At 42.4% G+C, this 26793-nt stretch overlaps 3 protein-coding genes across 8 annotated transcripts; 2 read left to right on the plus strand and 1 right to left on the minus strand.

Annotated features, from left to right (window-relative positions):
* Positions 1-142: 142 nt before the first annotated feature.
* On the minus strand, positions 143-1954 carry LOC135946553 (small ribosomal subunit protein uS11A). Its single transcript, XM_065494813.1, has 3 exons — positions 1798-1954; positions 1215-1370; positions 143-503 (listed from the first exon to the last, which is right to left on the minus strand). The coding sequence occupies exons 2-3, from the start codon at positions 1361-1363 to the stop codon at positions 197-199; spliced, it is 456 nt and encodes a 151-aa protein (XP_065350885.1). The 5' UTR covers positions 1364-1370; positions 1798-1954; the 3' UTR covers positions 143-196.
* Positions 1955-2228: 274 nt separating this feature from the next.
* LOC135946552 (uncharacterized) lies at positions 2229-6520 on the plus strand. 2 transcript variants are annotated; one of them, XM_065494811.1, is made up of 9 exons: positions 2229-2696; positions 3236-3380; positions 3639-3918; positions 3975-4079; positions 4710-4772; positions 4839-5250; positions 5307-5457; positions 5836-6201; positions 6260-6520. In XM_065494811.1, the coding sequence occupies exons 2-9, from the start codon at positions 3267-3269 to the stop codon at positions 6356-6358; spliced, it is 1590 nt and encodes a 529-aa protein (XP_065350883.1). In that variant the 5' UTR covers positions 2229-2696; positions 3236-3266; the 3' UTR covers positions 6359-6520. The 2 variants fall into 2 exon arrangements, with proteins under 2 accessions (XP_065350883.1, XP_065350882.1); XM_065494810.1 differs by having other exon boundaries at positions 2236-2696; positions 6257-6520.
* A 2782-nt stretch (positions 6521-9302) lies between these two features.
* On the plus strand, positions 9303-26025 carry Dora (Dorado). Of its 5 annotated transcripts, none has more exons than XM_065496477.1 (20): positions 9303-9700; positions 12539-12829; positions 12888-13078; positions 13963-14273; positions 14334-14529; positions 14589-14822; positions 15232-15560; positions 15621-15810; positions 15862-16000; positions 16245-16633; positions 17069-17341; positions 17400-17586; positions 17649-17925; positions 18440-18817; positions 18871-19151; positions 19598-20004; positions 20580-21261; positions 21899-22073; positions 22136-22285; positions 22742-26025. In XM_065496477.1, the coding sequence occupies exons 1-20, from the start codon at positions 9457-9459 to the stop codon at positions 22806-22808; spliced, it is 5391 nt and encodes a 1796-aa protein (XP_065352549.1). In that variant the 5' UTR covers positions 9303-9456; the 3' UTR covers positions 22809-26025. The 5 variants fall into 5 exon arrangements, with proteins under 5 accessions (XP_065352549.1, XP_065352550.1, XP_065352553.1 ...); XM_065496478.1 differs by having other exon boundaries at positions 15621-15804; XM_065496481.1 differs by having other exon boundaries at positions 15657-15810.
* The last annotated feature ends 768 nt before the right edge of the window (positions 26026-26793 follow it).

Consider the following 26793-nt stretch of genomic DNA (forward strand, 5'->3'; position numbering starts at 1 on the left):
ACACAATGAATTAAAGTCATTGGGTTAACTGTTGACTCACAATCAGGTGTTAATGGTGAAGAAAATTGGAGATTCATTTTATGGTTATTATGGATTACAGGTCAAAGTTTTTGACTTGAATTTAAGAATTAAAACGACAAACTGGTTCTTGACGCGAAACAAGTTGTTTTATTATAGTATAATCCAAATGTGTGATTTAGAGCCTTCTGCCTCTGCGGCCGCCCTTTCTGCGGGTCGAATCTGAGGGGATGGGAGTGACATCCTCAATGCGGCCGATCTGCATGCCGGAACGAGCGAGCGCCCGCAACGCTGACTGGGCACCTGGTCCGGGAGTCTTGGTGCGGTTGCCGCCGGTGGCACGCAGCTTGATGTGAAGGGCAGTGATGCCCAAAGTTTTGCACTTCTCGGCCACGTCCTGTGCCGCCAACATGGCTGCGTACGGCGACGCCTCATCTCTGTCGGCCTTCACCTTCATTCCTCCTGTGATCCTGGAAATGGTTTCCCTGCAAAAATAATTAAGAGGTGGAATTATTTTCAATTCTTTCATTTGATGTCGATGAATTTTGATTGGAAAGTGTTGTTTTATAAAAATTTCCCGCGTAAAGTGACTGGATCAATTCTTGAATCAATTTCCCGAGAAATTCTTATTAAAAACGTAACATTTAATGAGTTTTCCCTGCTTTGCGAACTGTGCAGTAGAGCCTTCTTTATTAAGATAACGGGAAACCACGCCCCCAATTTTAAAATTCGCAGAATTCTCAGGTAACACGTTAAGTTATAAGTGGTCACTGTTCACAGGAAATATTATGGTAGACGTGTCTTTCATTCAGTTTGCAAAATTTTCAAAATTCCAGCCATTTTCTCAAACGAGTACTTCGTGAAGATAGAATTAAATTCAATAAGTTTGCACCTAGCAAACTAAATAAAATATACAACGTAAAGAAACTGATTTTAAAAACAGATAAGGCACCGATTCGAATATTTCGATCAACAGCTGGTGAATTTCAACGCTTAATTATATATAAACACACAAGGACTAAGCCAGAGAGATAAATTCCATGTCTTATAAATTCATAAACATCTCTGGATAGGGTAAACTTCCTCTCAGTTTACAGTTTTCATAACATTTCTATCATTGTTTTGTATAAACACGATGTAAATAAACATTTTAATGACGCGTTTGGGATAATAGAAGTAAAAGAAGTGTGACTTACCTTCCAGACAGGTCAGTAACGTGGACAAAGGTGTCATTGAAGCTAGCGAAAATGTGTGCAACTCCGAAAACAATTTCGCCCTCACGAACCTGAGGTCCTAAGGAAACTTGCACTTCTTCTTTCTGTACCTTTCCTTTGCGTGGGGCCATTGTGAATCTGCAATTAATCGAAAGATTGACATTAATATTGATGGTTAGCCAAGGAAGAACAGGTCGGCATGTTTATCAATTCTTAAGGCCGGGTTAAGCGTCAAGATCAACCTATTTCGACTGTTTACATGATTGAGGACGATTTTGCCACAACACACAGTACCGTATTTAGCTCTAGATTTGAGGAAAACTGAATTATTTAAGAATATTCAGTCGGCGAAATTGTCTGACACGCGCCGAAGCATGCTTGCGGCCATCGATTTGTGTTTACCTACGTTTCGGCTCAGATTTGACCCTGATTCTCAATGCGATTTGGCCGAAAACGGACACAAATCGGTACTATGTTAATCTAATAAGGAGGCCACACATTATATTTGGATTTTAGAGAGCCGATTACCAAAATATTTAAGGATTTTTTCGAAAAATAAACTCACCACGGCTGCTGCCAAATACACAGCGCAAGGAAAGAAGCCTCAGCCTGTTTTTGGCGACGCGGACTCCCTCTGTGTGCGACACTGGAAAATAACTCGTACCAACATGACATACCGCAACCAGAGTGGACCGAGCTGCTCGCGACATCCGACCTGGAGACGATAGCCGCTTTTCAGCAATGCTGCCAACCTAAAATTTCTAGCTGGTGGACGTTGGACGTGGAGTTGCTCCGTAATAAAAGGAATGAAGGCTTACACAATTTATTGAAATACTGTGACAAAAACGTGGTTTGTGACATTATGTATGGTAGACTAACCATTTTCGCCCAACTCACACTTCTCGCCAGGATAGGGCATTAACATTGTTTCCCATCAGAGCGGACAGACCGAGAAGTGTTACATAGTGATCTGAAAGCGTGAGTCCCCTATACTAACCAATTGGTCCTATTGTTATCGCGGTGCCCTGTGCCTAGGGTGGTGTTTTTCCAGCGATATTCGATGCCCCTTTTGGTGGGACATGACCGCCCGTGTGAAGATTTATTCCCAAATCCACAAAATCTGTGCCTTCAATTCAAAAATTTTTTCCCGCGGTCGCACTTTTGCATTGTTTTATGCCTGTCGTGACAGGTGGTGCCGTGGTGCCCGTGCTTCCGATAGGCTCAACGACGTTTGCGCCGAAAGTGATCAAAACTCCGCTCCTCTCCCCGTCTCCCCCTCTTTCTTACGTTCATGCACGGGGGCATGGGTATTTCATCTCTCGCGCGTCCTGTCCTTGTCCTGTCTATTCCTGCTCCTGGTCTTTCAGCAATACCGCCACTGCGTGGTGTTTCAAATTTTTCTCTTCTCAACCGTTGGTAAAAAAGCTGAAAGCGTGTGACTGATCCTTGATCTTGATTTTATTGGTATGTTATCAGATAATTATTGCAATCCATTGCATAATATTATGGTATGTGTATGTATGTACATACATAATCGCACACACATAATATGATACATACATACATATTTAACTACTATTTTTTAATGAGTTACATACATTATTATTTATGTATGTAATGTTAATTATGTAATCGCCACTGATAACTGTTACATACACACACACACATAATTATGCATGTTGTGCATTGTCCCGTTATGATTTTGCATGTATCATACATACATAAGCATCATCGACATTCTTTAGTCGTATACATATTATAATGTATGTATGTATGTATCGTAATGAAATCAATGTAATTGAATTAAAAAATAGACGATTGCATTCCATAAGATTATGATGTGTATGTAATTATGTATTACAATCCATTGAGTGCAGAATTTGCGGTTTATAATACGTAATTTGTATGCAATGCATCTGCACCTATCATGCATTTTATGCAGATTATTGCGTGTGTCCGATTTTAAAAACTAACGCACACTTATTTTTGGTGTTTTGCCGCAGGAATCGCACAAGCTAAACCTGCATCTTGGACATGGATGTCGGCGGTTTGATGAAGAAGGTGCTTGGAGTTCCCACTGCTTCCGCCAGCAACAGTCGCGAGCAGAAGCAAAGTGAAGTCGATGAGTTCAAAGAAGTTCTCGATCGTGTAAGTCACATATATTATTTTGTACTAAAACCCCACATTTTCACGAGGGACACACGGACGACGCTAAATATTTGACACTAAACCCCTCCACAACAACGTGTACTTCCAATGCATTCAAAAAATAGAAATTGTTAATTCAAACAATATTAATATTTTACAAAAATAAATTACAATTTTATGCCCTAAACTATCACAGTAATTATTATATGTTTGCGAAATCATTAACTTTACACATAACCATTTCTATTTTTTCTAAAGGATTTTGAGGGCACGATGGGAAATGTCGAGTCTCTGCCTCCGCATCAGATGTTCCAGTCTCCTTCGAAGGAAGAAGAGATGCTGGCTCTGGAACTTGCTGTTCAGGAGAATGAAATGGAGTTGGAACGTGCTAAAGCCGAGATTTCTTCCTTGTCAAGCCAACTGGCCATCTACGAGGAGGTGCACAAGCAGGACAAAGAGCTGCACAAGCAGGACAAAAGGTTGCACGAAGCAAATGAATCTCTCTTGGAGGTCAAAGACCAGAATATAAGAGATCTAGGTAATTAAGAAGTCAATTTTTGATCACATCTCTGTAATCTTACTGTCAACCCACAGAGAAGCAGCTCTCAAAAATAACTAGTGCTCAGAAAAGCAAACAGGGATCTGAAAAGCGGCTGCTGCGATCCCTTGTGACGTTGGGAGAGAAACTGGAACAGCATGGTAACTTTTATTTCTATAGGGCTTGATAGTTATAATTTTGGTGAATTTATGGTTATTGTTTTTGTATTGCTTTTGTATCACTTCAATCAAGTTCCCTATTCTCTTCAAGATACATGAATCAGTGGGTCTTTTTACTCTGTCTGGAAAAACATTGTTACTTTTAATATTGATGGGAAATCAGCTTAAATAGTTTTAATACAAATTGTTGACATGGAAAACTATTAGAAATTTTTGTCAAAATGCTGAAAAATAGTAAATTATAAGATTATCTTTTGAAATTATATAGCCCAATGATTTTTTACCATAACGAAAATTTACAAAGCGCGGAAAATTTATAAATCTTTTGGAAGTCTGAACAATTTCCACGACGTTAGAAATTACCAAAATTGAATTGTCTTATTGAACATTGCGTAATCCAAATTTCAGCTAAATTGAGCCAAAAACTGATTTTTTAACCAAATTTAAAATTTGAAATCCTAAATATGGCTGAAATTTCCATATTTTGTGGTTCTCACATCAGGAATTGAATAATTTCACCAAGAAATAAGACAATCATGATAATAGATGATAATCGTTAAGAGTTTGTCGGTTTTCATCGCTTATACTAAAATTTCCTTTCCGTGACCGCAGGTCTTCTTACCATTCACTACCAGAAGAAACTGACTGGTTGGAAGGCTGGGTTGATGAGTGAAGGTAAAATATGATCAAATATATTATTTAACAAATAAGTCTCATGCAACTCTCGTTTTTTTAACTCAGCTAACGACGGACAAGCTGCCTTGGAGGATAGAAATGCCACTATTGTCATCAGTTCAAACAATAATGATGAGGCTGAAGACGCAATTGAGCCTGGGAAAGAGCATGAATTTCCTTCTCGTGAGGCAATTCAAGGGCAAGGTTTGGCTGCACCCTTGCCTGAAGGTGCCGAGTGTGCCCTGTTGCCAGAAGCAAGAGAAGATGGGGACATGATGGAGGGGGAGGCCGGCAACAATGTCGAGGAGGAAAAGGATGGAAGTGGCGAAATGGTCGATCCCTCTGAAGTGGCCATGGAGGATGCAAATCAATCCAGCACAGGCAAGGGTAACTTATACCCTGAAACAACACGTATCAATGACAGCAACTTTGTTGCTGAGAATGAGGCAGCAGCTTACATTGAAGAACCAGTTGGGTTGTGAGTAGAGTGAGATTTACTTAAGAATAAATTGTTGATGCGACCTTCTATTTTAGAAAACCAGAACAATCCTCGACTGAGAAAGACCAAGAAGCTGTCTCTGCTGGGGCTGGACTGGCTCAGAAGAAGCGTCAGAAGAAGAAGAAGAGCAGGAAGCCCAAGACGCCAGAAAGTGAGAATCAGTCATGCACTCAGCCCGCTCGAAAGGTACAAATAAACTAACAAATGCTTAACGCCAAATCCACGCCAGAATCATAACTTTTAGGCTTTCTGAAAGAGTTAAACTATTTGGAATTGAAGTAGTATTTAGTTATCATGTAATTTTAACAATTTTGAATGACTTACCTTTTGAAGGATTCAATTGATTTATGAAACAAATGCTCCCACACCCTAATAAAATGCTCATTTTAGGAAATTCAACATATTACAAACTCTTAACTAAACAAAAAGCTTAACAAAACTTAACTTAGCTTAACTTAACAAAAGGAAATTCTCGTTTGGTTGTTGGAAGTTGCGCGATTTTATCCGGGAGCATAGGATGGTTTCTTAAATTTCTTAAATAAGGTTATTTCCGTATGTATGTAGGAGTCTGTGTCTGGAGATCCTGTCTTGTCCGAAGACAAAGAACCTGTTGCCCAAGAGGTGGATCTGCCTGAGCCTAAACTCGACGAGGCCCAAGAATCCAAAGTCTTGGAAGAGAAGGAAGACGAATGTCTGCCAAAGATCAGCAGGAAGCGCAAACGTGCTCGAGGATCAAAGAAGAAAGTACCCACTGACTCCCTGGTTGCCACGCAGATTTGCTTGCCACTCAAAGAAGACTTCATGCTGATCAAATCCAATAATGTTAAAAGTCGCCCCCTGCAGTTTGACGTCACCCCTTGTGACGATGACCCTCAAGATGCTAAATCTGCTCCACAGGATGATTTACCAGACATTCCTGAGAAAAAGATGGTAGTGTTTTCAAGTCAGATATGATATAGAAATGCTTAGTTTTTCTTCTCATTAGAAGGTAATGTCTCCTATCGGCAAGCCAGCAAAGAAGAGGCAACTTCCCATAATGTCAAAAGTTATGGCGGGGCAGAAATGGCACATCAAAGACTTGAACTAATCCTATATAAGCATCAACAGCTGAGAGATACAAATTGGCATTTTTTTTTAGAAGTTTCTAATAGCTCATGATAAATGCTTTGAATTTTTGCTACTAAATTTTTTTCGCTATATGGAGATGCTTCTCAGCAAGTTTTGACCTAATAAAAAAACGCTATTTAAATTGATTGCATTTATTTCTATCTTCATTGTGGAGCTTTTTTCATTTTCATTGCTTAATAAAAAGCTTTTAATTAAATTTGTAGGAAGATTTCCATTTTCCATGGAACTAAAGCGGCATTTTTAAATTCCAAGTCTAAAAATGGGATGACTATCCGTCTTCACTTTTTTCAACAAATGGAAATGTGACAAAGCTGTTTCTAAGTACTGCATATTGCGGAAAGACTGGAAAGAGGAACTAAATGGAATGTTTAGGCAATTGTAGATAGGTGACTGCCACCCAGTTGGAGTAAGCATCGCTCGCATCACAGATGCCAGACCTTCGTCAATTTCTTCTACCTCGTAAGTAATAATTAAATTTTCTACAAGATCTGATAAAGAATTAAATGCTACAAAATTTACCTCATTAATTAAATTTCTTATATAAATATGTGGCATTGAAGGTTGCCTCAATTTTAATTAAATTTAATTACAGTTTCACAGCAGGGGCCAAAACAAAATTTAACATACGGAAATTCGCAATTGTATTAATCTCCGTGAGTGTTAATTTGCTTACAATCTTTCAAATCTGCAATAAGTCATTAAAAAAATTAGTTTCTATTTATAAATTATATAATTATCTCAAGTATCTTAAGTGCCCCAAAAATCACAAACACTGCCGTCATTTGCTCCAGAAATCAATCTATTTCAGTCAAAAAGTGCAACATTGAGTACTGTTTAAATTAAAACCGACACACTAATGTGAAACATGTCTAGATAAAAAACTTTCCTAGACCAATTTTGAAAGAAATAATTTTTCATTCTCTATTAAATGATTTATCATATCCTTGAGATTATTTAAAAGTTTCCAACTCATTGAAGGCATTTTAAATAATAAAAAAAAAAAATAAACACGAGTTTGTCGTTTCAGGTAATCCAACTCTATCAATGCTGTTAGAACTGCCTCCAAGCATCCCTGGCTCGCCTCTTCCCGAGCTTCCGTCCACCAGTGGTGCGGTCGACTCTAAAGGAATAAGTGCAGCCAAACCCTTGCCGTCCGCAGACACCATCACTTCCAATTCCCTTCCTGTTTTGCTATGTAAGATGAATGAAATGTACAACATTCTCCTTTCTAAGTATTTTCTTTTTCTCATCCAGCGACCATCAAGAGCAGCAACGAATTCGAAGAGCAACTGCAGAAGTTTGATCGAAATGCAGTCAGTGCAGATATTTAAATTACCCTCCGTCTACAGGACGTTAGTTTTTCTTTATAGGTTGATAATGGTCAGACAAATTTGCTGGAAGAGCTGCCGCAAGACATTGTGGAGCTGATAGAGGATCTCTCTCACTGGACAGAGTGCTGAGCGGAGGCTTTGTTGAGCAGCCGTCCGAGGAGCAAAAGCCAACGCCTGCGACCACCACGTCGCCCCTGCTCACCCACCTGCTCCAGACCACTGCCACGATCTCAGGTGCTGAATAAAAGCAATGTAATATACAAGCAAGCCACAGTCCTTCTCAGTTGTCAATTTAGCATTCGGTCATAATGGCGCAGCTACAGACGAGTGGCAAACCAACCACCGGCAGTTTATTGGCCACGTCCACGCCTGTCAAGAGAGACGTCGCTCTCTTCCTGCCAGTTATTTCCAGCTTTGCTTCTAGTTCTGTGGCAGGCACTGAGCAGCAGCCACAACAACAGCCAGCGGCAGGGACGAGCTCACCTTCTTCATGTTTGTCCGTTGTTGATACCTATTATCCCTATTATTTATTTATTTATTTCAGTTGAATATTTTTAAGTTGGATTTTTGGCCTATTTCATAGTGTAGCAGTACTGTAAAATAATATAGAATGCCACAGGACGCTAAAAATTGAAACAGTTTTATGCAGATCTTTTATATTTAAGCAAATTCCTGAGCGTAAGTTCAGCATGATGTGTATTACAGGCACAGGCGAATCAATCAGGAGTTCTAATGTTAAATTTTGCAAAATATTTTCTTGTGGCTATTTTTTTAGAATTTAATAAGAAACTGTATTTTTTCAATAAGGTATTTACGTTTGTCTCAATTAAAGATGTTATATGGACCATTCAGTAACGATGACGTCATATTATGAAACGAGATAAACTTTGAGCTTGGGGATGAAATTTTCCAAGTAGAGGATTTTATTAAGTCGTTGGTTGGACACAACATGCTAGCTTTTTCTCTGGATAGCATATATATTCGTGCTGAAAGCGACGGGTAAAAAGAGTCTTCATCGAGAAACAAATTGGGTGGATAGTGCACGAAACTAAACAAACCACAACAGCTGCATTAGCAACCCGCTGGCTGCCATCTACGTTAGAAGGTTTTAGATTGGCAGCATTGCTGAAAAGCTGCCATCTCCCGTTTGGTTCGTGAGCGGCTAAGTTCACACTCGTGAAACTTTCCGTGGACCTAGATATTGGTTTAAATTCTGGCATTTATGTAGCTGTTTTCGTTTCAAGGCTCAAATAAATTTAAAAGCCAAGAAATTAACCCCTGTGCATTGTTTCAAATCAAGTTGGCAGCTGTTTCCCCCTCCAATTGATTTTCCGAACGAATTAAAAGGCTCACTGAAATTCTTGGCATTGTATCGACCAAAACAGTGCCGATAACGGCGGAAATTCAGGCGAAATTCTTTATTCTGTGCTTTCCCGCGTGAATCGAGGCGAGATTCGGGTCAGACCCACTCGCAGGAAAGACGCGAATCCGCATCCCATGGACGCACGTCGGTTAATTCGAGTCTAATCGAACACGGAGAGCCGATAGGGGGGATCGAAGAGCGGGCGGGCGACGCACGGTCTGGGGCTCGCAGTTGTCGCAGGCAGCAGGGAGTACTCGCACGTCGGCGGCCATTGTTGGTGTTGTTGTTCTGCCCTGGTGCTGGTGGTGTGCGTTCAGGCCAAGTGTGGCGGATGGAACGGCCGTGAGACTGGCGCGGAGGCTGATGGAGGGGGCCGCGGCGGCGGCGGCCGCCGTCGACGAGTCGTCCGACCCCATGGTCGACTGGGAGGAGGGCGAGAGTCGCTTCTCCTTCGAGGACTCGGACCGCTTCGAGGAGGACTCGCTGTGCAGCTGGTCCAGCGAGCCAGAGTCCGTCTGCAACAACTGGCGCGGCTGGAAGCGGCCCCCGGCCGCCACGGCCCAGGGCACCTTCCCCAGCGCCGCGCGCAGGTCGCTCCCTGGTCCAGGTGAGATAATCACTTTCACCCCTGACCCCCGAATTTTTTAACCTACATTCGAGCCCCCTTTGATTATTCCTCGCATTTTTTATATTTCATATATATTCATCCTGAAATTTTCAGGGCCGGAAGGTAAGGTTTAATTGAAAAGAATTAAAAAATTTCAATGTCAGCCGCATTCGGCGAATCCGAAATGTGCAGGTTGAGCAACAGGGCGCAGCAGCTGGTCCCTGGTTTCTTTTGATGCTTATTTATTTACCATCCGGGGCGGCCAGCTGCTGCCAGGCCAGGCCAGGTAGCTTTTTTTAATTTATTTTGCGCCGACACCTCATTGTCAGTCGCATTCGCCTCCCTCTCCCCCTCCGCGACTGAGACGTGTTGCAAAACTTGAACTTGCTTTGCAACCTTTTCGCGCTGTTCATTTTTTAATATCAACTGAAGCCGGGGTTTCCCTTTAAATTCGGGGAACGTGAAGTTTTCCTGTTTGACCGAGGATAAATTTTCTCGAAATTAATTAGGTTAAACAAACCAAGATTTTTGCAGCGCGTAAGCAAAATGGTACGCTTAACTCATTTTCGAGTTAATTAAAAATTTTGGAAACTAAAAAATTATTTTGCAACTATTGCCTTAATTTTCCGGCTTCTCGAAAAAAGGAAAATACTAACAATTTCTTACCAGAATCTTCAAAGGAAATTTAATAAAGATTTGTATTTAGAAAATTATTATTCAAGTTTTCACAAATTCGGACAGTTAGGAAAATTTTCTCTTTTACCGATTTCCCGGAAAATCCGTTTAAAACTAAAAATCGCCATATTTAAAAAGCTTTATTTTATAAAAGTTTTCTGGGAAAAATTAAAGCCATTCAATTTCAATTTTCCCAGAAAACTATTATTCATATTTTTTTAGTTTTGAAAAAATTCGCTAATTTTTCAATTTAAAAAATTCCTCTTGCTGAGCACATTCCAAAAATTGAATGTTTGTAGAAATACAACCACTACTCTTTAAGCAATCATTTGATAACTTTCCGGGAATTTGAATTAATAAACGCGTCCACATTAAAAAACGACGAGTTTAAAAATTACATGTATTTTTATTTGCTTGAAAAATCACGTGTGGGAAATTATGGCTTTTGATTTTTTCGAGGAAATGTTTTCAAATAACCAGTCTTCAATTTGGCTATTTTGGAAATAACGTAAAAAATAGAGCGGATCGTCTGCAGATTTTTCTAATATTTCTTCTCAATGTTTATTAACTCATGAGATAAACTGGAAATTTCTTCAGCTTCTAAAATCTGTGCTAAAATATTAAATTTTTTACTGATATTAAAAAATCAGCGCTAATTTATCACTAAAATTCTAAATTTTTCGATTGTTTGCCACAAAATAACACCCACAATCTTTATAATATGCGTCACTTACTAATATTTTAGGCCTCCGATTTATCAATGTTAGCCTTTTGAATTTATCTTGCACCTCAATCGCCTTTGCCTCCCTCTCCCCCTCCCTTCCAGTCTCGCGAGCAGAGACGTGTTGCGAAACTGCAACTTTCTTTGCAACCTTTTCGCTGTTCATTATTTGTAATATCAACTCGGGGTTTCCCTTTAAATTCGGTGAATGTGTAGTTTTCCTGTTCAACGGAGGGAAAGTTCTCTCGAAATTAATTAGGAATGATAATTTTTGCAGAGCACAATGGCAAATGACATGCTTTATTCATTTCCGAGTTTATTAGACATGGTTGAAGTTGTAAAAGCTAGAATTCCAGTTGAAATTATTGTCAAAAATTTCAAGCTTTTCGAAAAAAGAAAAGTAGTATTTTTTACTACTACCTTTTACCGATTTCCCGAAAAAGCCGTTTTAAAGATAATAAAGAAAATTCTGATTAGCCATTTAAAACTTGATTTCATTCAAGTTGTCTAGGAAAAATTATTTTCTGAACGCAATTTTTCATATCTTTCTTGTAAAATTTTGATAAAAAATCAGTAATGTTTACTTCACTTTATAAGAAATCGTTTGAAAAATTGTGGAATTTTTCATTCAGAAACGCAAAAAATAATTTGAATTTGAAAAACCAAAACATTTTTGGGATTTTATTGTTTATATATTATTTTTTCAAGGAAATGATTTTGAAGGACCAGTCTTTAATTTGGCTTTGTTGGAAATATTGTAACAAAAAAACAATTTTTTTCAAATATTTATCCAGAAAGTGGAAATTTGTGAATATTTCATAAAATATACTGGAAATTTCATCAACTTCTAAAATATGTGCTCAAAAATTAATTTTATTTCGCTTATGTTAAAAAATCAGCGCCGATTTTTCACTTATGTTCTAAAATTTTTCGATTCTGCCGCAAAATTTCACCCAAAATCCTTGTGATATTCACCACAAGTTTGAAAAAATATGGAAAATTCTAAATTTTTGGCCCCCGATTTACCAAAATTGGCCTAATTGAAAGATTTAAAATATTTCCTGATTTGGATTCCGCGGGCATTTTAACTCTCTAAAACATGTTTGTGCTGCGGACACTAGGAAATTTTCTAAAATGACCCTTTGACCTTGACCGATGACCTAAAATTTGGTGTTCATTCGATCGGGCTTGGCGAGAGGAGTTCAATGCACACCTTAACTTCCTCAAATGTCCCGTAAAACCAAAAAATTAAAATTTAAACTAAAACCGACCTGCGACCTGAGATTTTCGCTCACCTTTTGAGCTCTGCATTCCGCAAGGCAGAATATTGAAATGTTAAAATCTTCCTAACTTTCAGTCTTGTAGTTAGTCACTTGAAAGGCGTTGCGGAGTTGACAAAAAATTAATTTTTTAATGGCGAAAATTGCTTTTGAAATCAAAAGCACGTTCTTTCTGTCCCGGGCTAGATTCCGGGACGCAGCGGGGCGACGGGCTGACCAGTTTGACGGAGTTGGCGGCTCGCTGCGTCGCGTCGCACATCCCTTTCGAGCTGGTGGAGCGCGTCTACCCGCCGGTGCCGGAGCAACTGCAACTCAGGATCGCTTTCTGGAGTTTCCCTGACAACGAGGAGGACATTCGCCTCTACTCGTGTCTGGCCAACGGCAGCGCCGACGAGTTCCAGCGCGGAGACTCGCTCTTCAAGGCAAAGCACGTCAAGGATGCGCTGCAAATCGGTAAATTTATTGTTTTTCCACCCTGATTTCTGTATAATTGCGATTAAATGGAACGCAGGCTTCCACTTGAGCGCCACGGTGAGTCAGAACGGCAACACGAACATCTCGATGGTGACCGGAGCCAAGCCGGATTACAACGTGGCGGTCACCTTTGACCGCCGCAGAATCACTTCCTGCAACTGCACCTGCAACTCCACAGCCTACTGGTGCTCACACGTTGTAGCCGTTTGCTTGCACAGAATATTCCAGGTAATTTTTAAAATTTCTTGGGCTGGATTGGAAGATTAATTACTCTCCAATATCATGAATTTTCCGGGAATTTTAATAAAATGTCAAATTATTGATAGTATGGAATAGTTAAAATTTAAAAAAAATATCCCCTTTTTACGAAACAGAATTTTTCTTATAGAAATGTTAAAGGGGCTTCGTTTGAGACCAAGTGGGAACCAGCCAGGCCCATAGAAACCAACCCAGGGCCTGAAAATCGAGGTTCAAAATGTCCCAAATCACTTTTTCCGGACATCTGGATGAAAAATTGATATAAAATCTCTCTGAAATTCGTGGGCAAGATTCCACAGTAATTGTTCTCCAAAATCTTGCAATTTCCGAGCATTTAAAAAACATGACTAAAAAAAATTTAAAAATGATTATTAAAAAAAATTGTCTAAAATATTTTAAATGACCCAATTTGAAGAAAGTGAAAACATTCCATATAGAACTGGAAATTGAGCATTGTGAGATCAGTTGGGGCCCCGCAAGGTCCTTAGAGTTGTGTTCATAATGGCAATAAATTAAACCAGGCTTCATCCTCGTTTTTAAATTTTTATGCTCGGGTTCTATGAGATGCGTTCTATAAAATGTTGTGTCGTGTAGTCTCATTAGTTGCTCCTTCCCGCCACCTCAGCTCCTGGCTTCCTTGAAAATAAATTAAAATAAAATAAATTCGTCTATGGAGCCAGATTGGATTTGAACCTGGTGGAATAGCACACTTTCTTCAATATATTTCGATTTCCAGAGTTTTTCGATAAAAAAGGAAAAATTTAGAGGAAAATGCAATATTTTGGTCATTTTTAAATTCTAAAAAACGATCCTGTTTCATAAAATTTGTAATGGTCAATTTTGTATTTGTGCAGCCTCAACAAGTGTGCCTGAGGGCTCCGGTGAGCGAATCGTTGTCTCGGCTGCACCGGGAGCAGCTGCAAAAGTTTGCCCAGTACCTGATCAGCGAGCTGCCCCAGCAAATACTGCCAACCGCGCAGCGTCTTTTGGATATGCTGCTGTCGCCGCACCCGTCGCCCATCAACACGGTGCGCGGCGCCCCGGACCCGACCGCCGGAGCCTCGGCAAACGACCAGACCTCGTGGTACCTCGACGACAAGACTTTGCATGACAACATCAAGAAGATCCTCATCAAGTTCTGTGTGCCAGCGCCCATTGTGTTCAGGTAAGCCCGAATTTCCATGATTTTCATGACGGAGTTTTATATTTTTTATTCTCTCGGCAGCGACGTAAACTACCTGAGTACGAATGCACCGCCAGCAGCAGCAGAATGGAGCAGCTTGCTTAGACCCTTGCGTGGAAGAGAGCCGGAGGGCATGTGGAATCTGCTCTCCATCGTTCGGGAAATGTTCAAGAGGAACGATCGCAATGCCGTGCCACTTCTCGAAATCGTCACCGAGGAATGCATGATGTGTGAACAGGTATATATTTATTTTTAGAAAATAAAGATCGTTAGTTAATGACCATTTTATTGTCTCAGATTATGGTTTGGTGGTTCAATACCAAGGTAGCCCTTCACAACGGAAGCTCGAGTCACGGAGGAAAACACAGCGTGAACAGCAACAGCCACGCCGCGCAACACGCCTGCTCCTCTCTCTGTGACGAAATTGTGGTTCTTTGGAGGCTGGCTGCCCTCAATCCAGGACTGTCGCCTGAGGAAAGGGAATTGCTGCTGAATCAGTTTAAACAGTGGCACATCAAAATCGTTGATAAGGTAAGTGAAAAGAACTCTTAGTAACCTTTGGTTTCTTTTATTCAAATAGCATTTTAGACATTAAATGTTGCTGCCTAACCAGGAAAATCAATAATTTAATCAGAATTACTTCTGAAAATTCCACAAAAAGCGTCAAATTTATCGATTTTCCGTGCTCTTACAAAAAGAGTGCCCAATATTTCAATTTTCTTTGGGTAACCTCGCCTCCTTTTTCGATTTTTCTTGGAAATAGAGCCCTCATTTCATAATCCCCGTGAATTCTCTCTATTAAACTGGTGGAATATAACAATTTCCCTGCTTTTTTGCCCGTACCACGCCTACTATTTAATATTTTGGGAGAACCACGCCCCGTTTTCAAATCTCACAAGGGAAATATCGATCGTTGCTACAATTGAACTAAAATTTCCAGGTTGCCAAGAGTCGGAACTCGACCCCAATGCGAATGCAGACGAACGGAGCGAAGAACAATTTGAAAAACGAGATGGAGATCTTCAGCGGGTTCAAACCGGCGATCGAGGCGTGCTACCTGCACTGGGAGGACTACCCGATAGCCGGGGTGACCTACTCGCAGGGCAGCCGGCTCTACCACTGTCCCTTCACGTGCTTCCGGCACGCGGACATCCACCAGGTGAACTCGTCGAGCAGCGTGCTCAACTGCACGTCGCACCACAACCCGCACCACCACGCGGTGTCTGTGAAGAAGCGCAAGCAGGGCGCCTTGGAGAGCACGGACCGAAGGTAGAAATCACGCTTGTCCGCACAACTAACCAAGCATGACTACTAATAACAAACACGCAGGTTTACCAGCAACGCTGACGCTTTGAATTTGAACAGACGCGTCTTCCCCCTGGGACACGTAGTCGGCATCCCGTCCCAAGAGGGCAACCGCAGCAGCGTCAGCAGCGAGGGTTTCTGTGAGAACGACATGCTCAATCCCAACGAGTCCGACGAGGGCAGTGAATCCAGCAGCAGCCACCGACAGGTTCGCGTAAATCACGCCGACACGCTTGTTGCCAACCGTAATAATTCGCTTTCGCAGGTGCCCAAGGGATCTGACTGGAGCGACAGCGACTCCTCGGCCCAGACTGAACTCATGAGAAAGGCCATAGCGGCGGCGGCCGCCGCTGCTGCTGCCATTGAACCAGCCAGACCGCCAGCTACGGAAGCTGCTGCACAAGGTTTGTCTCTAATGCGCCATTTTTTACTTTAAAATTTCCATAAATATTAAATATTATTTCTAAGGGTGAATAATTTTTTAACAAAAAGGTTGCAAAGATTTGATTAAAAACATATTTTATAAAATTAACAATATTTTTGGCCGGATTTTTTTTACCGATCCCATTTCGACCCTCAGGAGTTGATTGGAACTTTGGGTTTTTAAATAAAAATAAATTCAAATCATTTGATTATTGATTGTTTTAGCTTCTTCGACCAACGAGAACGAGTCGTCGAAGCCAAAAGAGCCGGTGGCCTCGACCTCAACAGCCGAAGAAGTTGTTCCTGCGCCCTCCACGTCTGCAGAGCCGCAACCATCGACCAGCAAAGAAGAATCTCAAGCAGTCCCTGCGGAAGTGGCGGAGCAACCGCCCGCGCAGGACAAGTGGGAGTCGAGCAACAGCGAACAGTCAGGCGACGAGTACCATGTTTATTACTACGACCCCAAGGCGTTAGTTGCGAGCTCTGCACCCGCTCAGGAAGACCCTGACGCCGCACACAAGAACATTTTCGCTAACTGCAAACCCATGGAGGACAGGTGTGAAATTCTGTTTGCCCGAGCTGAGGCGCTCCATGCACACGGACACTCGAAAGAGGTAAGTACTCAACCGAAACTTAATTTTATGTTAAATTATTAATTATTAACCGACATTATCTATGTCGAGAAACACGTCAACCGCAACTTTTCTGTGAAAGGGATCACTAGAAGAGGCTTTAATGACGGGAATATTGAGATAGGGGGCGTGGTTCTTCTAAATTTTAATATAAGGCGTGACATGTACTGAAAATTGCGGGAAATTCGATATATTCACACCATTTTAAGTGAATACGATCAAACTCAAGAATGATGCGTGGCTACACCTAAAATTTACATAAGAGGGCGTGGCACGAGTCAAGTAAATCGTAAAATTTACTGAGATTTTGTGTAAATCCTGATTATAAATTTTTACTCAAATAGTCATTTTTCTAAATACCAGAAATTGAATAATTTTTGCTTTACTCCTGAACTTTTTTGCAATGTCTTTTTGCAGGCATGTCACTTGGGTGTAAATTTGGCGCACGAGTTGCTGGTGAACCCACCGAACCTGATGATTGAGCTGCCACCAGCGCCGTGCAAGGGGAAAAAGAAGAAAATCAACCCTGTGTCGCATCAACTGAGCTGCCTGGCGTCTGCCACTCTGGCCAAATGTGCCTTCCTCTGCAACGTGCTCTCTGAGAGCCTTGAGCACCACAATCTGGCATTCAAGGTCGGCATGTTTGCCCTCGAAATGGCGAGACCGCCAGCAAGCACCAAGCCTCTAGAGGTAAATTTGGTCAAGCGATCCTTAAACGTTGATCGGTGATTAACACTTTCAATTCCAGGTGAAGTTGGCGAACCAAGAAGCGGACATCGTGCAGCTATTGAAGAAGATTCCTCTGAGTGTTCATGAGCTGAACATCATACGAGAAAGAGCCGAGGAACTGCGCACCGGAACCCTGAGGACGCGAGGAGCCGCCCTGTTGCCCATTATGCTTGCCAGCTTCATTTTCGACTCACTGGTTCTCATGAGTACGCGACCAGCAGCCACGCGCATTGACGCTTTATTAATTTACATCTCAATTTGCGTTCAGGCCGCGACACACGATGGGTCATGAAGTACCCGATGTGCAAAATGTCTGTCGACAGCGAGGACGACGTCTTCGGACGCTCCCCGGCCAGCGACGAGACCCTGGGATTCGAGGCTGCCGTCGCGGCTCTTGGTCTCAAGGCAAACGTGTCTGAGGCCGAGCATCCGCTCTTGTGTGAAGGCACGAGGCGCCAGAGAGGCGAACTCGCTCTCATTCTGCTCGTGCACTACAAGGATTGCTCTGACAAATTGGCCAGGATCATGGACAAACTGCTCGACCGGTCAGCACACCTCTTCCTTTTTTTATTTAAACGTTTTGTCTTGACTCCCCAGAGGTATTTGGTCATAATGATTAATAATAGCAACGAAACTTAATGTTTAGGAAATTTTGCAATTTTTCTCTCAGAAAACTCATCAAATGGATTCTCTGGAAAAGCGGCCATTGGAATTTTGTAATTGGGGAAATTTATATAATTAGACTTATTCATTTAAAACTAGCGAAACAAGAAATAGGGGCGTGTTTCAAATCACGGGAATATCCAACTATGTGTCACCATTACTGATAACTTCTGCATTGTACAAGCTCGCAACACAAACAAGAGGGAGGAGAAGTGTGTATTTTCTAGAAAAAATAATGCGTGGCATTATTTAAACAGCGGGAAATCACAAAAATCTCTTAAAACATTTTCCTTTGAAAACTAAACAGAAATCCATTTGAGCATATTTCAAACTTTATTTCATAACAGATTGTATTTATATGCTTAAAGACATACTCTAAAACTTAACAATTAACAGTGAGGTGCATCAACTGATGAAGGCGCCTCTGTTGCCGGCATACTACTCGAGCAATCCGCCGACCACGTCGCAAACGCAAATGCGGAACCAAAGCAACGCGAGAGGACAAGCGGCGCCTGGCCAGCAGTGCAGAATGCCCTGGGCGCGACCTTTTGGAAACGTCCGCGACGAAGCGAGCTGCGAGCAGCCTGCCGCGCAGCAGGGACCACCTTACTTGCAGCCGGCCCAAGACATGGGTGATCCTCAGAACGGAGGAATGAACGCTGGGAGCAGACCGCACAGCTCAACGAGTGCCGAGCTGGAGCAGAGCATGGGATCGCTCTCCATGAGTCCAGCGCAGAACACTGTTCACAACCAACCCAGGGCCAAGGAAACCAGGTAGACGAGTCTTTCTATCATTTTATTGTAATTTATGAACCATTTTTCACCAGATTTAAGGGGAAGCGTGCATATCCGGTCATCCCGAACCAGCCCTCTGAGGCGGGAGCGCATTTCATGTTCGAGCTGGCCAAGACTGTGTTGACCAAAGCTGGAGGCAACAGCTCCACGTCGCTGTTCACGCAGGCCTCCGCGTCTCAAAACCACCATGGACCCCACCGGGCCCTGCACATGTGCGCCTTTCAACTTGGTCTCTTCGCTCTAGGCCTCCACAACTGTGTCAGTCCAAATTGGCTCAGCCGAACTTATTCGTCGCATGTGTCGTGGATAACAGGTGAGATCTGATTAATTACCTGAAATTCCGCATTTTCCTGTATGCCGATACTTTAATAAGCTGAAAATCTGCGTAAAAATGTCAACATTACGATTTTCCCGCGTTTCCTAACTAGTACCACGCCTCCACCTCTAAATTCCCTGTGAACTGTATGTAAAATGAAACCAAATTAAATGGTTTTCCTGCGTATTGCGACATGTACCACGCCTCTTATATAAATTTCCCTTGGGAACCAGTCCTTTAAGTTCCAAATTCCCGCGAACTCCCCTTAAAAACGGTTATCCTGCACATTTAACGCCTCCTTTTTTGAAATACCAGAAAACCACGCCCCCAATTTAATTTTCCCATGAGGTACACCATTTTCCGCAGAGAATTTTCAAAAAATTCGGTCAATTTCCCAACTAATCCTAATTTCTTTGCCAATTCAAATAATTCCTTTTTCCCAGGCCAAGCGATGGAGATCGGCGCGCCTGCGATCTCGTTCCTGATAGACTCGTGGGAGGGCCACCTGACGCCCCCTGAGGCGGCCAGCATTGCCGACCGAGCCTCAAGGGGCAGTGACCCGCACATGGTTCGCGCGGCTGCGGAGCTGGCCCTGAGCTGCCTGCCGCACGCCGCCGCACTCAACCCCAACGAAATACAGAGGGCCATTCTGCAGTGCAAGGAGCAGTCGGACCACATGCTCGAGCACTCGTGCCTCACCGTCGAGAACGCGGCCAAAGGGGGCGGCGTTTACCCCGAAGTCTTGTTCCAGGTGGCTCGGTACTGGTACGAGCTCAACATGCGCCACACGCCCGGAGCTGAACTCATCATCGAGCCGGACATTCCCAAAGACGCTCTACTCCTTGAACAGGTCAGTTCCTTAAAACATTTCGCTCTGTTTATTCGCATGACTTGGTTAAAAATGAACTAGTTTCTCAGAGATACTGGGAAGCCACGCCCCCATTTTAAAATTCTCGCCGTGGATTTTGTCGCTTTAATTTATTTTCCCGCCTTGCGTAACGTGTACTACACCTATTTTATTACTTTTTACGCTCGACTATACCCCCTTTTCCTGTAAAGATTTAGAAGAAACATGAAATACTTTGATTTTCGCGCACTTTTTTACACCTGTACCACTCCTTTCTAGATTTTTCTCAAAACCAGGTCTCCCATTTGAAATTTTTCTTGAAATCTTGTGAAAGTACACGTTTATTAATATACAATTTTCGCTCGCTTTTTGACATGAGCCACACCTTTATCAATTTAGCGGATATCTACGCCCCGATTCCAAAATTCCCGCGAATTCTGCCTACCACTCTACCTCCAGTGGTCGCTTTCCAACGAGAAATCGGACAGCGTGTTTTTCTTCTCTTAAAAACCAGACAAAACTTTGATAAAAACCTTGTAAAAATATTTTTGGGCACTGAGATGACGTTGTACTTTCAGGTTGGAGGGTTGCAGGAGCAAGCGCCGCTAGAGTTGATGGCGACGAGCCAGCCGACAGCCGTGGTGGCGCCGGCAGCAGCGGCGGCCGCCGCGCAGGCGCCGTACCAGTCGCTGGGGGCACTGCCGGTGCCGTACCACACGCTGTCGTACTCGTACCTGCCGCGGTTCCCCGCCCTGCCGCTGCAGATGTACCTGACGCCGCCGCCGGCGCCAGGCACCTTCCAGTTCCCAGCGGCGCCGCTGCACTCGGGGCTGCAGTACTTCCCGGCGGTGACCCTGGCGACGCCGACGCGGCCGCTCTTCCTGCCACCGCAGTCAGGCCTGGTGGCGCCGCCGCAGCAGCAGCAGCAGCGCCCGCCGCCGCCCAACCTGGTCCAGGCGGCAGTTCAGGTGCAGAACTCGAACCAGCGGCCGGCGCAGCAGCTGCGCTGCCAGCAAGTGCCCGTGTCGCAGCCGCCGCCCGTCGGCCCTCCGCAGGTGCAGCAGCAGCCGCCGCAGCAGCAGCAATGCCCCCTGAACCAGGCGCAGTACCGCTACCTCATGGCGGCCTACAGGGTCGGCATGCTCGCCATGGAGACCCTGGCGCGCAGGGTGCACGACGACCGGCCCCAGGCCAAGTATGCCAGGAACCCACCCTACGGAGAGGATGTCAAGTGGCTGCTCAGGGTTGCCAAGCGGCTCGGTGAGCATCTCTTTTTAATAAATTGTCATATTTTGACTCTTTACGTTTTAGAACAAATTCTGCCTAACATTTTCTTACAGTGAGTTAATGAACCTGTTAAATAATTAATTTTAAGGAGAATAACCCGAGAAAACCAGTTTCTAATCGTTCAGAATTACTTAACGCAGGAAATTGACCGCCGACAACTTTTTAATCCCTTCCAATCAGCGTGATGAGTCACCTGAAGGGGTTGACGTCACAATAACCTAGTAATATACCATTGTGCATGCCACCACGAGCCAGATGTGTCCGTTCAGCATGCAGCATCGGTTAGAAAAGGGGGCGTCGGACAGATTTCCGCGGCACGAACACTTTCGGCTTAAATAAAAAACTGCGATTCTTATTTCTTAAATCGATTGGTGTGCGCAGAAACTTCGTCAAAGACGATCTCAAAGTGCGGTAAAATTGTAAAATTTGACGTCATTGTCGCGAATTCGCGATAATCCTGAAATGGGGATTGTCCTAAAAATTTTCACGTTCGGGAAAAATCATAGATTTTTACGATTATCAAGGATATTCTGTCAAATTACTTATCAATTTTCTGTCTTCAACTCAGCTTATATCTCTGAATTAAAAAAAATGGCAATTTTGATTTCAGGTTCGCAATATTTGCATCAATTCTGTGTATGTGCCGTCAACAGTGTAGTGAGTCCCTTCATCCTTCACGACATTGCCGTCGAATCGGCGATGTTTCTGTCCAGGAACAATCCCACCCTGCTGCTGCAGCACATGCGGAATGCGCTGACGCCGCTCGTTCAAAAGTGCCAGCAGATGTGAGTTCTGCCTTTTCTAGTTTCTATTATTTGCTCAAACTAACTCGACTCGCAACTTGCAGGTACATACAATGTCTTCACCAAAAGTTGTATCACTTGACCTCAACAGATTACGAGGAGTTTGTTGGTATTGTTGTGTCAGCTCGATTGGCCTTCCAGATCACGCCTGATGGCAACGCCCAATTCAAGGAGTGGCTGCAGTCCATCAGAAGGTAGGCTTTTGTGTTCAAACAGTTTAACATTTCAAATTTAATTAGTGTTGGTCATTTTGGCCATCAAATGAGTACAAACTACGATTTTCAAGCGTTTTAATTTGAAGAAAAAACATTTTAAGAACCTCTGAAATTCTTAGTTTGGACCCTAAATTTTACGATTATCCCGCGCTTTTTACCAGCGCCACGCCTTCTTTTAAAAAAATTCCGCTTAACCACGCCCCCACCACAAATATACTGTATTACGTGAATTCTCTGTAAATGCTTAAAACTTGCAGATTTTCCTGCACTTTGCGACACGTGCCATGTCTTCTTTCCATAAATATTTCAAAATTCCCACGCTTAACGTAACTCCTTTGTTTAATTTTGTGGGGAAAGCACTCCCCTATTCAAAATTGCAAAGAAAGAAAAATCTGGACAGGAGGAAATAATAAATTTAATTGTGGCTTGTTGCAGATCTAAGTCGTGCAAGAAAGATTTATGGGCGCAGATCAACCAGGCGCTGCAAAACAGCAACAAATGACACCGGCCTGAGGTAGGCAGCAGCAGCAGCCTCCACTGCAGCCGCCCCTCCGCCCCCGGTGCCGCCGCAGGCTCCTCGCTCAACTGGGCGGAAATGGAGGAGCAGCCGCCTCCGAGCTGACCAGCAGGCCCCCCTCCTCCCCCAAGATCTCACTCAAACTAGACTCTTGCTAACTCTTTTTTAGTGAAAGCGACGCTCGTCACGTTAGCCAATTGCGCTACTTGGAATTTCTGGTCCTTCTCGTCTCTCCTTTCCTTCTGTCTCGTTTTGTTTTTTTTTCGTTTCCACTTTTGCCGGCGCCGCCACCGCCGCCGCGGGTCTGCCCCCTTTTTCACACCCATTGAGCTTGTCACGCGCGAAAAGAAATTTTACCGACACCCGACCCGTCTCGGCCAGACCCGCGCGCGCGCGGCTTCTTTGTGAAAATCTTCCGCATTGTAAAGATACATATACTGGAAGTGAGTTGAGAGACTGATTGTTGACATGTTTTAGCCTTTGATTTTTGGAACGCAGAATTTGTTCTCTTGGCACAAACAAACTGATGATATTAATCGCGAGCGGGCAGTCTACGTCTCGGCATTAAATTAAATTGAATTCAAAATAAATTAAAACCGAATCAGATGAGCACTTGGATTGCCCCGCGCGAGTAGGAGAAATTTTTGAAACGGCGTAGACACATGAACACTCATGGGACTAATTCAATTCCGACCTTAACTCTCTCGGATAAGAATCAATTTACGTTATTCGATCGGTTGCTTCAAACCAAATCTCGTCTGGCTGCAAGACTATTTTAAGCAGATATTTGAAACTATTTTTACATGGAATATGAGCTGGAGAATGATGAAATCTCTTTCAAAAGTGCGACTCTCGATATTAATGCTGCTACATGGAGTAAAATAACACGGAGAGCACTTCCATTAATCCGCAATCCAATTAGATCAAATTTTACAACTATCACGAACATTTCCGTAAGCATCACTCTATTCGTTTCACTGAGAAAATTCAAAAAATATTTAAAAAAAAAACACTTCAAGGAATTTTGACAGGTTGAAATTGGATTTTTTAATCACGGTGAATAACGGAAATTGACATTTTTTATGAAAAATGCTAAATTATTTTCGGATTAAAGGTGCTCTCCCTCTGCAAACACACACACAGGAATTCTCTTCGCGGCGGCCTCGAGACGCCATCTAGTCTGAGGGTTGAAATTCCGTTTGCCACACAGCATATCATTTTTAACGCATTTTAAATAATAAAACAAAAACGAGTGGAGCAGCTCCTCCGGTCCAGCTTGAATATATTTCCAAGGGAAAGGTGCCTTTCATAGAAAATCCAGTATATCAGTTCAAATCGAGGAAAAGAAAACTTACAAGGGGCTGCTTCGTGCACAAAATTCGACTGTGAGGCTGCGAAAAAAAATATTTAATCTGTCTCGAGGCGCGCAGTTTGGAAATCTTAATCCCCCGAATTAGAATAGCGTCTACTTATTGGAAATGCATTGAATATACACATTCACACACACAAACACACACACACAACTTATTTACTACGTAGAAGCAGAATTAAATTTGCATATTTCACGTGTCTTTTTTAACAGTGGCATATATGAAAAGTTGAGGAGAACAAAATGTGTGGCGTATAAATATATTTCTATAACACTAAATTATATTTCAGATATAACAACATTTAGGTGGCTAGACTCGTAAGATTTTCAACATTATGTATGTTTAAGCGAAAGAATTAGCGGCAAAATATTGCATACTATTATACACTCGTAGTGTCCTAGCATATTAGTAGCAGTTTTAACTCTAAAACGCAGGAGATTTTAATTAGCACAGACAGACATTCTCTTTTTGCAAGGCAGAAAGATATGGAAAATTCGACACACGTCAACTAGTCCCTCTCACCCCCCACGTTTTTGGCTTTGCTCACCCCGAAAGCAAGAGATACAGAAACAGGCACTCAGGTTGGCACCCCGAATCCCTGAAAGCAGTACTGGAATTTCATTTTTGACAGTACCAATCGGTTCCTGAGGGTCGAATCAGGTCAAAAAGTCAAAATCAGGAAAAGCCGTTGTTTTGGTGGGCTTTTCGTTTAAAAAACTACAGCGACCAAACAACAGAGAAGGGGGCGGTTCTCTCTGATTGGCTGGCTGCTAGTTGATCTATGGCGCTGCTGTCTCTGATTGGTCACTGGAGTTTTAAACGAAAAGCCCGCCAAAATAACGGTTTTTGCATTTCCGGCCGTTCTAACCTAATTCGACCCTCAGGAATCGATTGGCACCGTCCAAAATAAAATTCAAGTACTGCTTATGTGATTTCTGTTAAATGTTAATTTGCGAAAATTGTGTGCCAAACATTTTGCCTGCGCTCACTGCAAGAAAAGCAAGTGCTCAACCCTTCTCAGAATTTGTCTATGCGTACGTACACGGAGAGTTGCATAATGAATCATTGTATGTAAATGTTTGTTAGGTGGAGTGTCCAAATGTTTAGGTTTTCGGCCATTCCATATCTTTTTGTGCAGTCGTTAGATGCCAAACTCGATTGATAACATGCAGCGAGACACGGGGGTGGGTCACTCTCTTCTTTCCGGCCATGACCCCGCCCTCAGTATTATTCAGGGCTATTTTTCAATTCAGTATATGCATAATTATCAATAATTCTTAGTTCTGCTAGTGCGCCTAGATCGTAAGGGATTTTTTTTTGTTTGTTTGTTTCAAATAACAACTAAATCGAATTCGAGTCGCTTATTCGTTCTGTTTTTCTCATTGTTTGAAAGTTAATTCATTCGTTTTTGACAACTTCAACACAATGTGCTCAAACTTGGTTTACATACGTGTATTTGTATTTTAAGACGAGAGCAGACTACTTATTATATTATATTATTAATTCAATCATCCGATTAAACGAGAAACACGTGTCTAGCATTAATTCTCATATATAAGTAGTAGGGGTGCGCGTTTTACATTCAATTGTTGTTGTTTTAATTTAATCAATCGAGAATCTGAAGAGGTTGAAATTTAACTTGCTTTTCACACAAGGTTGAAACATGTATAATTTTTATTTTGAATACTGCAGAGGGGCTGCAGCCAGCCTCCAGCGTTCGACACACACACGCGCGCGCGTATTTTAAATTCTCTCTCATATCAGTTTGTATCATCTCTCTGCTAAATGAACTGATTGATTGATCATCAAATAAAGATATTTCAAAATATTTACTACCTCGTCTTTTTACTGAATTTATGTACCCCCATTGCCGCAGCAATATGAATACAAAATTCTGATTGTCATAATATTTGAAAACTGAACAATTGCAGTTTCTTTTATTAATTATTTCTTGGGTAAAGAGCAAAAAATACTACCAGCATATTTGTGTTTCTGATGGTATAAAACATAAGTAAACGAATTTGTTGAATTTACCCCCAAGAACCACCCCTACGGAAAGGGGATTAATTTCAAACTTCAAAGCCCTTTCAATTTTTTGGATTTACAAAGTTTTGTCAGATTTGACTACTGTGCTGTGCGTGAAATCGAAATGTTTGGCCTCAAAATAGCCGAAGAGGGGGGCGTAACCGAGGGAATACAATATGACGGCGCACCACACCCCCTATGAGCAGCGAGCAGTATGTGCACTCTTGCATGCCATGAATTCCGCGCCACTCTATTATATATTGTACTCCCTCGGTTATATGCCCCCCCTCCTCCTCTTCGGCTGTTTCGACGCCGAACATTTCGGTTTCACGCACATAAAAATAATATAGTATTTTTGAACACCAAAACCCGGTTGAAGGAACCATCCCTGTAGCAAATAATTTCATCAAAATCTGAAAGGTGCAGCAACATAGTTTCGGTCACGCTCACTACAACTTGAATTGTTTAAGGTAGAGAGCTTAATAATAAAGTTAAAGGTGCTCAAATTTATTGCCTGCTTTCTCATATAATATATATGTATCTATTGTGCTTTATTATTCTTAAAATATGGTTAA

Source organism: Cloeon dipterum, chromosome X (assembly GCF_949628265.1).
Source record: "Cloeon dipterum chromosome X, ieCloDipt1.1, whole genome shotgun sequence".
Classification (NCBI taxonomy): domain Eukaryota; kingdom Metazoa; phylum Arthropoda; class Insecta; order Ephemeroptera; family Baetidae; genus Cloeon; species Cloeon dipterum.